Source organism: Sciurus vulgaris, assembly GCF_902686455.1.
Source record: "Sciurus vulgaris genome assembly, chromosome: 17".
Taxonomy (NCBI): domain Eukaryota; kingdom Metazoa; phylum Chordata; class Mammalia; order Rodentia; family Sciuridae; genus Sciurus; species Sciurus vulgaris.
Genome location: NC_136478.1, coordinates 28966421 through 28981914, shown reverse-complemented (window position 1 = coordinate 28981914; position 15494 = coordinate 28966421). Strand labels below are relative to the sequence as shown.

At 40.3% G+C, this 15494-nt stretch overlaps 1 protein-coding gene across 1 annotated transcript in view; it reads left to right on the top strand.

Moving 5' to 3' along the window:
• LPCAT2 (lysophosphatidylcholine acyltransferase 2) overlaps positions 1–15494 on the top strand; it is a 60266-nt gene that overhangs the window by 19439 nt on the left and 25333 nt on the right. Inside the window, exons 8-11 of the mRNA XM_079119325.1 lie at positions 1296–1350; positions 7568–7650; positions 10187–10312; positions 11941–12094. Of these exons, the coding sequence (XP_078975451.1) occupies positions 1296–1350; positions 7568–7650; positions 10187–10312; positions 11941–12094 (418 nt within the window). The remainder of the gene's footprint in view (positions 1–1295; positions 1351–7567; positions 7651–10186; positions 10313–11940; positions 12095–15494) is intronic.

The following is a 15494-nucleotide window of genomic DNA, read 5'->3' as shown; positions in this document are numbered from 1 at the left end:
TTTATATCTCCTGATGGGCGTCATCTTTGGGGCCTTTTCAAATTGAGTTCCCTGTGGAGATAGTGACTCTGGGTTCATCGTGTGGTCAGTATGACTTTTTCTTGGTTGCGTAACAGTTCAGGCTGATGAGAAGATCTAATAAAGTGCTTTCTGGAGGAGGGAATAGGGGTAGAAAATAGAGTGGCTTGATCTAGTCTAGTCTTCTAACCTGGCAAGGATGTGACAAAGGGAAGAAGAAAATCACAGAGCAAATTCAGGAAACAGGGAAAAAAAATACGTCAGGAATCAAGGATTTCTTAGGATTTCAAGTTTTGCTTATAAACAATACAGAAATCTTTAAAAAGCATGATTTTGTGTTTTCTGAATGCCATGTTTTGAGACCCTGTCTCAAAGCAATGACTTATATTTAATGGAAGTGGTAAATTTACTTCCTAAATTTCTCATTTTAACTGAAGTTCTTGTTTGAACTCTAACTTCCTTTAAGTACACTCTTAAAGTAATTTCTACAGATAAACAATATTTAAATTTCTTTCTAGCAGAGAAGGGTGACTGGTCATTGTGTTAAACATATAGCCTAATCCATTCTGCCAGATTTCTGGATCAGCTGTTTTAGGAGGCTAAGCTGTTCCCACGGAAATCTTACCCAGGGAGTCCAAGTACATCCTGGAAATCCGCAAGTAGGAATATCTGTTTCAAAAATTGCCTTTGAAGAGTTGGTTAACCACTTTAAAGAAGGCCTTTGAACAGCTGTGCAATGAGATTTGAGACTTTTCCAATTTCCCTGCAACTAAAGCACTTATCAATATTGGGACAGTTTTGATAAAGTTTCTGCTTTTAGGAGAATGCCAACTATATATATATATTTAATATCAAAAGTATTTAGAAATTGTAGTGTTATATTCAGGAGTTGCCCTATAAATGTGTCTTTGGGTAGTTTCTCTAAGAACTTAGGCCTTTGAGTCTTCGTTGTCAAGAGACAACACATTGGGGTTTAGACTGTTGAACTTTGGTTCTGACTCACAAAAGCATATTTGATATTGCATTTGGTGTTTTAACTTTAAAATGGTTATCTAGGTCCAAGAAGTATTATACCTGTAGTGCAGCATTTCTATGCACTTCTAGCATTCATAATAAATATATATATAAACATAAATATGTATATATTTATATAACATATATGTTTGCATGCAAATTAAGTGTGATGTGATGTTCATGTGTAGAGAAACGCTATAGAGTAACATTAGATGCTACTTGAATTACCATATGAAGATAGCCCTCTCTTTTTTTCTTTTCAGCATCCAGCTTTGTGTGCTAACTCTCTGCCAGCCCTTCACAAAGATGGAACTGGAGGTGAGTCATTCAAAATGTAGCCTTGCAACTTGAGATTTGGCCTTTCCTTTAATTTTGAATTTCTAGTCTGGAGAGACCAGATGTGAAGTTTCGCCACATTGAAAATAAGCTCTGTCTTGCCGGGCACGGAGGTGTGCATCTATAATCTCAGGAGACTGAGGCAGGAGCATTGCAAGTTCAGGGCCAGCCTCAGCCACTTAGCCAGGCCCTGCTTCAAAAGGAAAAATAAAAAGGGTGGAGGATGAAGCTCAGTAGGAAAGCACCCCTGGTTCAATCTTCAGGACCCCCGCCCTCCCAAAAAAGCCCTGGTGTTTTATAAATTGTGCATCTAAATCCATGCTGTCAAATTGAACCCTTGGAATCATGTTAGGGAAACACGTCTAACTTCTGGAAACTTCTAAGATGTGACCACCCTGACTGGCCAGATTTGCATCCCCTGATGGCATCTCTTATGCTTCTAATGCTGACCTGACCTCTACCTTGTTGAATCTAGTGCCTCTTCTCACTGACCAAAGGAGAGAAGAAGCCCACAGTAGCTGGTGGAGCCTACAACTCCTTGAAGAGTAGGGTCTGTGGAAGTCACAAGGTGCTCCTTGGGGGCTGGGGGAGAACTAAGAAGGCAGAAGCTGTCCCTTTCAGAGTCATTCTGCATGGGAACCTTGAGGCAGTTCTTCTGGGAGGTGGCTCATGTCACCATTCACAGGGGTCTTTTGGTGTGTGTTTCAGTGGCAGATGGGGAAATGGGGAGTAATCAGAACATTTGGAAAAGTCTGACTGATCTTTAAGACTCTGAAGGTTGCTTTTAGATACCAGGTGATACCCTCCAGGTCTCTGCTAAGGAGGATTACAATATTGGGTCTGCAGACACTTGCCTTGATTCTAATTGCATTCATGTATTACAGAATGAAAACCCTCAGTTTGCATACGTAATACACAGCTCTGGATGGGGGTCTGTGGAATTCAATTCCTAACAGTTCTATTTTGCTTTGTTGGCTGGCTTAGCCCCTCAGCCATTTAGAGGTTGTCAGCAATACCAGATGATATAGAAGAGCAAATTATATTCCCAAATGAGTTTGACTTAAGTGAAATGTTCCTTGAGATTTGCATGTTGCCTGCCTACCTTGAAACTGTCAATTTGATTCCACACCACTCATTTTTAAATGAGTTTTAAATGGCTTTAAACCCAGCTCAGCATCTCAGTATGACCAAAAAATATAGAACCAGCTCTTGAAGGTTTCTAGAAAAACAAAAACAAAAACTAATCTGTGCCCTTCAGGAAGTACCAGGGTAAACAAAAGAAGTAGATCTCTTTTCTCAGTACTTTTCAGGACCTTTGTAATGTTTGACCCCAGAAGCCTTTTTTTCTCTGGATATCGCCTGAAACCCATGTTCCATAGAGTACATTTCAGGAAGCCCCATATCTTATTATTCCTGAGCCCTCTAAGCACAGATGTTTCTTCTTCAATAGCGGCTCAGGTTATCTAGTCCTGTTTTCTAAATAAACAACAAAACCTGTAGTTGAAACAGCCGTGCTATCTGCTCCGCAAAGGTGAAAGATATCTCACACACACACACACACACACACCCACTGTCCTTCCTCCAAGCTGACTGCTCTTCAGTAAAACAGGATCTGGCAGCAGATGTGGAAGTGCACAAGAACTGTGCCCTTTTGTTCCACACATGTGGCAGTGGCCAGACTGCATTACAACAGAGGTATGTGAATTCCTCATTTTTTGCCCTGACCGCTATTACCACATTTCCTTTCTGTGTCATGGCTTTCTTTCTTTCTTTTTGAAATGACAATATTTGCATCCTCCAGCTGGTCCCGAGACCCGTTTGGATAATAATATTTTCTGGCAAAGAAAAGAATGTATCCTTTGTTCTGCAACTTCACAAACAAAATGGCTTTCAGCCGCTTGAAAATAGTCGACTCAGTAGGGATTTGATGTATGTGAATTGTGGTAGAGGGTGAGAGGATGGGAATTTGTGGACTTTAAATTTAGTCATCTTCTTTTAATTATTATGTAATTTATTTTATTTTTCTAATGCTGCCTTTCACCCAGCAACTCTAAGCACTTCATGATATCTGAATATTTCAATTTCCCACTGTTAGGATGTAACTGAAAAGTGTATCCGAGCAGCCCTTTAGGTACCGAGTCTATCCACACCCTGGCTCAGGCTAGAACTGCTGGGCCCTGCCTCTGATGTCCAGCTTTTCTACCCTGTCTGTGGAGGGAGAACTTGAACCTCCCACTTGGAGGTTCGTTTGAGGTCTCAGTTCTTTCTGTTCCTGTTTCAGTGTCTTGGTTGTTCAGAGTGCTCCCCTCTTTTCTCTTTTACTTTAAAATGGATTTAAATCCTTGTTACTATTTTAGATACACTCTTAGAACTTCTTGAATTAGGTAGACCTAATTCAAATGTATTATTCAAGAATATAGTCTTAGTTCTGTGGCTTATACGCTGAACTTTTTGAGGATCATTAAAGAGCTTTTCTAGACACTCTTAATTTTGTGAGTCACAGGACAGCTCAGAATATTGATGGCTACATCCTTTAGTTTCACACATCTCCAGTCAGGAATGATAATTACTAAATGCTTCACTTACCAAAAATTTGGATATTTAAAACCTAACAAATATATAGGGAATTTTCTTATCTCCTTTTCTCCATCTCTCTCTGCTTCACCAACATAGAGATATATTTTGGAAAAAGTTATTATTTTATTGACTCTTAGATCTTAAAAAGGTAAGTTCCAAAACCTCACACCCTGTGGAATCAGTCTCAGCATCCTTGAGCAATGGTGACTATGGAATGATTTGCTAAAAATTATTCTTTGAATAGAAACATTGCAAAGTGGATAAGTGATCACCTAAATCAAACAGCTACTTCACAGCTGCAGATGTTCTCTATGCCTCTCAGCCAAATGTTTATGAAGGCATTGGGAACAAGGTAGCTAGTAAGGAGCATTGCAAAGTATGACAGAAATGAAGAGCCTACTAGAGGACTTGATGGGAGAGTATTCAGGCTACGTCAGATCATGGGGCCACCAGCCAGTCTATGAATGGAAGCTGGACTTCTTTATGGGCTGAATCTCAGGATGCATTCGAAGCATTGTTGACTTTAGAAGCCACTCAGTGTACTGCAGATGCATTAAAATGATTTATCTGTCAGCATGTAGACATTTTTGGCTTTGTGAAATTCCTTCACAGAGCTCTTAGTGGGCTTATAGTGGCTGGCATTAAGCCTGAACTACTGGTGAGCAATTCATTGCCTTCAGTAATAGAAAGGAATTCTTTCCTCATTTGAAAAGAGTATCTGTTTTAGAAAAGGACTGTAGTTAAAAATGAATGTCATGGCCAACATGCATACAGATATGTCACCTTTTTCTTTTTTCTGTTTATTTATTTATTATTTATTTGCAGGGTTGGGGGATGCTAAGGATTGAGCCCAGGGCCTCAGGCATGCTAGACCAGCGTAAACCACTGAACCACCTGTCCAGCCCTATGTGTTACTTTTTAAGTCTTCAAAGAGCCAGTTACTTAGGGAAGTCAAAACACAGTTAAATCTTCCTCAACAATGAGGATACCCTCTGAGAAAGGTGGTGTTGGGCATTGTGTCCACCTGCGAACTTCGGAAGAGTGTGCCTGCATCAAGTGCTAGTCATAAATATCTTCCTTCTTTCACATTTTCCATCTTTGAAGATTTAAAGGAGAATCATGGGAAGAACTCGAACCACGTATTTGTTAAGATTGATCCTCTAAGTTCTTTTCTAATAGAAGGAAAAAGAAAAGGTCGATCAGAGTGTCACTGCTCTTCAGACTGCCTGCTCATCACTTATGTAGCGGAGAAGAATGCGCTTGATGTGGGAAAAAAACACTGAATAAATGGGTTTTCCTGAGCATTAATGGCCAGGCCTGGCTCTGGTTAGCGGTGAGCCATAAATAACACACTGAGGAATTTTGGCTTTATGGTGTGCTGTTTAAGGCTCAGGAGAAGGTGGGCGACTTAGAGGCCGAAAGCATAAACTAGCGGTGATAGTCTGGGAAATGTGTCAGCTGGTCTCTTCCTCCCGTGGGAAGGGTGGTACGGTGCCGCTGGTGGAGTCCTGGAGAGCGCTTAATGGGGTGGGGGCCAGCGAAGGTGGCCCTGGGGAGCCAGTCTCAGGTGCAGTGGAAAAGGAAACAGAAGTTCCCAGAGACCATCTTCTTTCAGAAGTTGGCAGTGATGTGCCACTGGGCCAGGGAGGGTGAGGTAAAGGTGGGACTGCAGCCTGCCAAGCCTGGGGCAGGCACGACTTCCGTCAGCATCCCTCAGCTGTCTTACAGGAGTGAGAGGGCGGGCCCAGGGGGTCTGTGGTGGTCCCCGTAGATGGGTGAGCGTCCAGGTGGCAGAGTGGCTGTACGGAAGTTCCTGACTCCTGGCCTGGTGTAGATGGGCAGGCGGCAGATGTTGCAGATAAGGAGGACTTGGTGTGACCACCAGGTTGTCACAGCCTGTGGAAGACCAGATGAGGGGAGAAGCAGGCACTCATGGCCGATGGGGCACCCCAACTGAAGAACTGGGAGGCCGAAATGAGAATCAGGTTTGTCTCCACCGCTGAGGTGGAATTGAGAAAGTTGTGGCCGGATGACGTGACTGTGTGATGAGATGTCACAGGGGTCAGCAGTGTTGAGTACTGAGGGTGGTGAGAGAAGATGGAGGTGGAAGGGGAAACGGGTCCTGAAGTCCTTGGGGTATTTCAAGGTGCATTAAAGGCCATAATGGGTAGTAGCAGGCAGGTCTCCCTCTTGATGGCTGATCTTTCCAAGGAAGGAGTTTGTGTTTGCGCTTTGAACCTTGACTGACTCGGGACAAAATGGAAGTGCGGTATGGAGGCCAAGTTTCATCCTAGAAGAGGAGACTCTTTATTAGAATTTCCACTGAATTGCTTCTCAGGAGGCACAGTGCCCTCAAGGCTCAAGAGTGTCAAATCCAGACTTTTAATTTTTTTATACTCTGGTGGAATTTATGTCCTCAAGAAATAAAATACCTTGCCAATATGAGAGTAATTAAAAATCATTTTATGGAAAATATCACCTGCACAAATAGAAACTAAATCCATAGTTCATTGTATCATGTTTGGTTCACAGTATAGCAGCAGTTTAATTTTTCTGGGTTTTCAGTGTGTGCTTTTATGACCTAGGAATCAAGTATATTATAAAAGGTCACTTCCTCTTTTTAAAAAATGAAGAATTATTTGTCATTTTAAAACTTTCCTTCCTTCTACTATTTGGCTAGAGATTTTATGAACATTGATTTTTCAACCAACCTTTTTCTTCCTTGAGTTTTCTTCTGAAATATAAAATTCTTTTCAATCAGGATGGAGGGATTTTTTTGTGATGTTTATTCGTAGTTTGTTGTTCTGGATACTGAAGTGATAGGGGGACCTCTGGTGGCTTTAACAGTAACTGGATGCTTTGAGGACTCGGAAGGACCTGAGATCATCTGGTCTGAGCTTCCCGAGGCCCCTGAGGACTTAAGGACTTTTCCAAGATCACAGGGCAGGAGCCACACTGAGGGCTTTCTGTGCGGCATGACCCGCTGCCTTGGACAGGTTCATAAAACAAATTGGAAAGTGAAATGACAGCTAGCGTGTGACTCTGTAAGTCAAGCCTTACACCCCAGCCAGGCTCTGCAGCCTGCGGTCCAGCTCTCAGGGCCTCTCGGGGGCCACTGCAAAGCCTCCTGCTTTCCCCTCTCACTTCCTCCTCCTCTTTGATGTATCCTCTCTCTGCCTCTGAAGTTACTGCTCAAAACTAGGAGCCTGGTCTTTTCACTCGCTTGCTTAACCATCTCTGAGTCATCAGTGCCTGTAGTCTTCTTAACACGACTGACACGATTTGAAAGCAGGACAATCTGGAAGAAGTGGTATCTCTTTGTATAAAACGCTCTTTTTCTTTCAGTTCATAGCCCTGCCATTTATATGTGGGCTGGGCTGTGTTACTTAATCCCTTCAAGTCTCACTCTTCACTGTCAGATGAAAATGGTAAGACTGGCCTCAGGGAATTGGTGAGAAAGCTAGTCATATAAAACCCCTAATGTAAAGTACCCAGCACATAGTGGGTGCTTAATGAATGGCAGCTCTTATTGGTTGATTTACTCATTGTAGTTTAAAAGTTAATCTAGCATTTAATGTCTTAGGCCTAAGGATTTTTATGGAAAGGTATATTTGTCTTTCAGTTTATGCCTGTTCAAGTACCAAATGATGCAGAAAAAAGTGATCCTGTACTTTTTGCCAATAGAGTCCGGAATTTAATGGCAGAGTAAGTGTCTATGTGAGATTTTGAGCAGTGAATAATTTGAAAATCATTTGGTAAATGTCATTTAACATACCTTTCAACCCCCGCACCCCCAGGGCCTCATTCTCCAGCTCACTTTGGTAAGTAAACAAAATACCGTGCCAGGGATGTGTGTCTTTTTTCTAACTTCAGCCCCACACTAATGGAAGTGAGTCTTCACCTGCCAGATCAGGGTAGGATAGCCAGAAGAGCCCAGTCAGCATCTTTCACAGCTGGATTCTCCCCAGCCAGCGACAGGCCAGACAGCGCCTGGTGATGGCTTCAGCAGCCCCCACTGAGCACCCCATCCATCCCCCAGCTTCCCCGCATCTGCCACCGCTGAGGGCTTCCAAGGCCCTGGTAATTGTGAGCACCACCAAGGGGGAGTTTGCAAAGGTTTGAAAAGATGCACAGAAAAGGGAAAAGGTTACTCTTGTGAAGGAGTGGCTACAGATTTAGGATTTAGAAATTGCAACACATGAGGCGTGTTTTCCTGCACTTAAGGGTGTTTTAGCTGGCTGGTATTCTAATTAGATAAATCACTCCCTGTCTTATAATGAAAGCCTGCCTTACACTCTACCACCCAGGCAGCCTCAGCCCTCCAGATGGTGCACTGGCTCCCAGGCACCTCCCTCAGTCATCAGTGGGAGGTTTGGAGCTAAGAGACCTGCAGTATTTTTTTCTCAATTCAATAGGAACTCTTAATGTAGCAGAATTTGGCCTTAAAGTCTCATTTTTCTGAGATATATATATATGCATACATATATCTTAATGTTGTAACCCTGACGTATATACATATATATCTTAATGTTTCATAGCAGAATAATGTTATTTTCTAAATAGAAGAAACATATATCAAAAAAATTTTTTTTTGCTACTAGGCATACTTAAGTATTCTCATTTAATGTAATTTCAAAACCAGCTACAAAATTTGCTTTTCTGTATTTTGTTTCTGATGCTTTCATACCAGCTTCTGTCCAAAAGTTAAGACATAAGTATTGGGAACTTAGATAATTTATATCAGATATTTTGACTTCCCCCAAATGTACCCAAAAGCAGAGAGGGGATTGTTGAGGCAGCTTTTCCTGAATTTGTGAGGAGGCAGGGTATAGTGGCCTTATTTAAAGAGGAAGAAAAATCTCGATTTGCTGCAGAAAGCCCTTCCCAAAGTCCCTTCCCCGTATGTGGGAAATGGAAAGTCAGACTTGCCCTTCTTGTGGCTTTGATTGCCTTGAAATTCAGGTAGGAAAGGATGTGATCAGAGCATTTGAAAGTAGAAAGGAGAGAAGTAGATAAGGTGATGGAGGTGCTGCTGCTGCTGGTGGCAGTTCACCAGGCCCTGAGCTGGGACCTGCACTTGCCTGGTGTCACCTCACAGACCCCCATGAGGGAGTGAGGAGGTGGATCAGGGAGCAGCTCAGTTACCCAGCTCATAGGTGCTGCCTGGGCTGGGACTGGAATCCACATTTCCCATTACCCAGACCCAACCTTTTCATTATGATGCAACCCTGCTTATTATTATAATTCCTGAAATATTTAAAATTTTTATTTTCCATTTTAAGTATTCTTCCATCAAAATATGTATTAATCAAAAACAGTCCAGAAAAAAACTATGTAGCTAGAAAAAACTGTTTTATTCTGATTGTATTCATTCAAAATTTAGTCTTCCTAGCAGTGATTTAACAGACACATACAATTAAAGACATAATTTTATGATTTTCATTGAATATTCACAACTAAAAATTTAGTGAAGAATCTTCAGGAAGTTATTTTCATGTGTTGGGCAGAATTTCTTCTTGGTACTGTTTTCCAGTTCTCACTAATATACGATTCCAGATCTACCTTACTATCATTCAGTCTCAGTCTCATTGAGCAGCAGTAGATAGGAGTTCTGCTCTCCTTTGAGGATGAGGGATGTTGGATTTGCAAGAAATACCAGCTTAGTATCAATTTGCTTCAGTAGTTTTAGAAGATTGCTGTCAGGGAGAAGGTGACTCATTATTAAAAATGAAGGAGCACAGATGCTAATGGTTTGGATAGATGGCACACATACAGTGTACACAAATGCCATTTATCTGTTTCAGCAATACCTCCACCAGCGTTCTTAGTTTGTCCTTAAACCTGGGGACTAATTGTTCCTATGTGCAGCTGAGAAAAATGAAGCTTGGGTCAGTTGCCAGAAGGTTCCCAGTAAAGTTAGGTTTAAACTTGAACCTAAGTCTTCTGATCACCTTCCATAAAACTCAAGTCAACATGATTATTATTCCAGTTAAAATCCAAAACAAAAAATGTCAGCTGTATGTATAGAAGCGTGCAGGCCTAACATTTTCTTGGGCCACAGTTCAAGTCTCTGAAGAAGTAAAAAATATGACTCTTTGGCAAAGAAAGCCACAGCTACTAGCCTAAAATGTAGTAAATACTTTTCCACTTGCTATTACTTGTTGAACAGTCCAGGGTGAATGAAAAATCATTCCTTTTTAAAAAATATTTTGAATTTCAGTTTTATTCTCGATGCTTCTAGATCTCTGGGAATACCAGTGACAGATCATACCTACGAAGACTGCAGGTTGATGATTTCGGCAGGAAAGCTGACATTGCCCATGGAAGCTGGGTTGGTGGAATTTACTAAAATCAGCCAGAAATTAAAGTAAGTACATTTTTAAATTATTGTACTTTCATAAAGGTGTCCAGCAGGAATCTGAAATCCTGTATGTTTATTCTCTTCCTTTATTGATGCTCAGTTCTAGAACCATCTGTTGTTTATCAGGAAAGCTAGAGTTGTAAATGTACCCACTCTTCTGTTCATCTGGTTTTGACTTTTCAGCACTAGTTAACTGCACCTGTAATCCCAGCTACTTGGGAAGCAAAAGCAGGAGGATCATAAGTTTGAGACCAGGCTAGGCAACTTAGTGAGGCCTATCTCAAAATAAAATTTAACAAGAACTGGGATGCAGCTCACTGGTGGAGTATTGGCTTAACGTGATGCCCTAGGTCCAAATGCAAAAAAAAAAAAAAAAAAAAAAAAAAAAAAAAAACCTCAGAAATATATTAACCAGTCAGGAAGAAAGCAAAATGTCCTAAGCATGAATGCACACAAATTGCCTCCCTACTCAAATAGTTCAGAACCACTGCTCAGTCATGCCCACTTCTTATAGAGAGGACAATATCGTCAGGTGATCCTGGCACGTGGTGGTCAGAACTTCACACGGGGAACATAAATTGGCCTGTGTAATGGAAATTCTGACCGTCACTGAACATTCAATACTTGCCTAGGCCAACTTTTCTCTTCTCTTCTGGGTTCCTATTATTATTATTATTATTATTAAAGACCAGAGCTCCCTCTTGTATTTTCATGATCTAGTTCGAACCATTCAGAATCTTCCCTTGGAGCTATCTGGTATAAAAATGTGTAACCCTCAAACTCCTCTCATGTTCCGTTCGTTCTGTTCTCAGCCCTGTTAGGAATTCGCACAATGTTGATTTAATAGACCTTGGCATCCTCCCTGGGAAGAGCTGCAGAACTTGTTACTATATGAAAACTCAATAAAATAAAATATTTTGACAAGTGATATAGAAAATATTATTTATACCTTCTAGATAACAAAAATGTTCTGTTGTTATGTTCACAATATTCTGTTGATTTGATAAATGTAGCTAGTCATTGGAATTGGATTTATAAGTACATGTTAGGTTACTTAATTCTACGAGGCAAAGACAGGATGTGAGGTAAGCTTCAGTATATGTTCCAGTATTTTTATCACCCTGAGAATTTCTAATATTTGAGGAAGTTGTCGTCTACTAAATCTCCTTCTCACAACTTTTTCTGAACTATAAATTCATTATCAGTCTGGAAGCTCCTTGAAAACAAGAATCATAACCTTTTATAACAACTCAATAAATATTGTTGATTTACTAGTAATGTTTAGGTTAAAATTTGCTTTTTAAATTTTCTTCTCATGAGTCATTTATTATTCCCTCCATTGTTCATTTTGTTTACTTTTTCTGTCTCAGATATTTGGTATATTATCAGTCACACTGATATGCTTTTAAAAACTAATGCTCACATACATGTTCAACGTGTACTTTCGTTTTTTAATGTTTTTAATGTCCAACACACTCTTGTTTTTTTCAACATGTAATTTTAAATACCCATTTGATTCTCCTTTTCAGATTTAACGCATAAAATATTTTCCCTCCAGACAGATGAATAGAACTGTTTATAAAATGTCCATGTCAACTGGAAAGAACTAGTAACATTTATAATTTTTTGTTTAGATTAGATTGGGATGGCATTCATAAGCATCTGGATGAATATGCATCTATTGCACGTTCCTCAAAAGGTGGAAGAATTGGGATTGAAGAGTTTGCTGAATATTTAAAATTACCTGTTTCTGATGTCTTGAGACAACTTTTTGCTCTCTTTGACAGGGTATGTTAAAATTCAGTTTTATTTTATTCTACCAGTTCCTACAGAGCATGAATGAATATGGCAGGTATTCAAAGTACTTTAGACCATTGTTAGAAGAATCAAGGCTGAGCCTGTGGTTTAATTACATGATTTAATTTTTCCTAATAATAATAATAATGTGTGTATGCAACTTTGATGATAGTGTCTATTTATTTTAAATACCAGGTGAGCAATAAATATTGTGACCATATAACCACATTTATAACATGGAAATGGAAAAGTTTATATAATTGGCAAGAATTTTAAAGTTTATATCCAAATTTATATATCAATTATGTGTGATAATGTTCTATTCTGAGAATTTCTGGATTTCCCCCAAAGTGTGTGAAGACCAAATAGATTTTATTTTCAGTTGGTGCTTTGTGACAAAGGTTTCAATTAAACTCTTTGCTGCTTATTAATATGTAAGTATGTATAATTAGTACATGTAATTGCACTGTCAAAAAATTTTCTTTGGAAAAATGTCAAGATTTCAAGTTCTCTACTTTTTAATATGTTTTCAGCATGTAAAATAGGTAGTAAAATGCACTCTTTGGGTTATAATTCTGTGAGTTCTAGCAAAAGCATAGCAGTGTATAACTACCACTATATTCAAGATCTGTAACAGTTATACACACCCCCCCATAATAATCCCATTGTAGTTATCTACTCATTTGTAGACAAGCTTTTGCCTTACCTTTAATGCTACAATCACTAATCAGCTCTCATTCTTGTAGTTTTACATTTTCCAGATGCCCTATAAATGGAATCATACAGTATTATGGTCTTTTGATTCTATCTCCTTTCACTTAGCATAATGCATTTGAGATTCAGCCAGGGCATAGTATATCTCAATAGTTTCTCCCCTTTATTGCTGAGTAATATTCCATTGTATGGATTTACCATAGTTTATCTGTTCCTCAGTTGTGGGACATTGCTTTGTGTTCAGTTGTGGGTAATTGTGAATCCAGTTGTAATCTAAGCATCCACAGATAGGTTTTTATATAGATGTCAATTTTAATTTCATTTCCTTTGGGTAAATATTTGGGAGTATGAACTCTATTTTTCCTTCTCAGAGTGGGACTGTTTTGCATCTGTTCCTAAGGGATGTGCATATTGTATGTAGAATTCTGACTTGACGGTTGTTCTAGATGTCCGCCTGTCCTCAGATATGCATGGTTTCACAGCCTTACTGATTGTTCTCCAAATTTTCACTTTCCCCACCAATCCTCCTGCTGTAGTAACTTGTCCAGAGGAAGTTACTTTTTATACTTTTGTTGAGCGATTCTAGTTGAAACTGGGAGAGAGGCTAAACCAGGCTTTTTCCATTTTGGTTGGTACTAGAAGTCTCAGTCCAGTATTAACCACCAGAAGAAGGTACTCTGCAAAGACATAATGACTTGATGACAGATAGGACAGGGGTTTCTTGTTTCTTTGACTTTTGGTTTTTTCTTTTTTCCTAGAGTACACCAGTGTGCCTAATGACTTAGTCTGTGATCTCATAGATGAACGATTCTTTAACAGGGTTAAAGACCTTCTGTGTATAGGGCCTGGGCTCTCTGCAGGGCTTGCTCACAGCATACAAATCATTTGTTTTTCCAGATGAAATGGCAGTGTATCAATGCTACAGTGTCGCTGTAAAGTATAATGAAGATTTAAGGGAAAGGAGAAGTATTTTATTGTATTTAACTTTGCAAACTGGAAACTTAGAGGAATCTTCTCCTTGTATATTTACTAGTCTTTTTATAGGATTTATGTAGCAGCTTCCATGATGGCTCTAGAAACTACGTGAGTAATTCAAAATAACATTTTTTCTATATAGGAAGGAATGTGGCAGGGACATACAAACAAAGACAGGAGCAGTGGATGAGAGGGACCTGAATCGGGGACAGAGGAGGAGTTTATAGCACATCTTAGACATCATGCTCACTGGGATTTTAAGTCAATATTAAAAATAGTACTTACAGAGGTTGCCCTGTCCTTCAGGTGGCAAATGTCATAGCTTGCAGTCTTAGCTTAAAGTCAGGACATTAGTTCTGACTTCTGGTAATGGATGGTGACTTACCAACAGCCCCACTGTTTCTATGACACTGTAAATTTTAGGAAGATTTAGGAGTGGGGAAGGTGGCATAAAGCAAGGATTAAAACCGCCACCATTTGGCTGGATGGACTTGCTCTGAGCTACAGGGGACAACTGCCAGCTTGGAGATTCCCAAGCCCTGGGGCCATTTGCTGTCACACCTCTCTGGGCCGCTTCATAGGCTCACATATTATTCATAACTGGGTTTTCTTCACTTCTCTGAATGATGTGATGTAGCTTCGGAGATAAACCATAAGCTGGTCTAGAAAATGCCTTTCTTTGGATCTTCAACCTACCGGACGATCCGGAGAGAATCGATGACTCAGGAGTGTGGCTCTCTCCCTCTCCCGCTGCCTCTGTTTTCATCACACCTGCGCGTCTGCGCCTGCGAAGGCTTGCTCTGTCTTGAGAAGCTGAGTTGTGCAATTGTTGCCACACCTTGGGCACATACCTGCTTCCACGCCAGTCTCTCATTCAGTCTGTTAAAGTGACCTGCAGGGAGCATTTGATGGAAAGGCAAGGAAGTTCAGCCACTCTGTGGTTTAGCTGAAGTAGCTTCCCTTGCTGAATTCACTGCTCACCAGGCTGCGGCGGCGGCTGCGGGGTGGGAGGGGGGCGGGCAGAGTTCCTCTTGCTCTTTGAGCAGCTGTGAGTTTTTGCTCCCAAAGCCCTCCCCCCGCTCCCTTCCGTTCTCATCGGATCACCTTCCGCTCCACACCGCACTTCTTTTGTTTCCTTTCTCAGTCTTTCCCGAGTCTCTTACCACTGTGGTTAGGGTCAGGGTGATAGAGAGAGGACCTGGTTCTCTCTGCATCTTGCCCTCACTCTTCTCAACAACTTCATAACGGTTTCTGCCTTAGTTTGTTCTTAAAAAAATGTTATTAGATCCTTCTAGCACGTCCTTTAGAATCCCAGATATTTGGTGACAGACTTTTTGAAGGTCCAACAAAAATAGGGCATTCGTGATCCAAAGCATAGCAGAGTTCACTAGTTTGGGATAATTTCTTTGGAAAGATTCCATCTCTTTGGAAAATAAACAACACAAAAAAACAAATCTTTTTATCTTTGGGTTTAAGTTAGCTTCTTTATTTTCATGAATGGGTATTGGACACTCTAGATCAGAGACCAATTAGGGATTAATCAGAGTTGAGGGCTGGAACATGGGTTTAAAATCGTGACTTCTCTCAATATCTTCATATTCCTAATTCAAATTAAGTACCAGATATTTTACTAGCACACTTGAAGGGATTTAAAAACATTTAATGAGATTAAGAAATAATACTGTCTAAATCAGAAGTAATT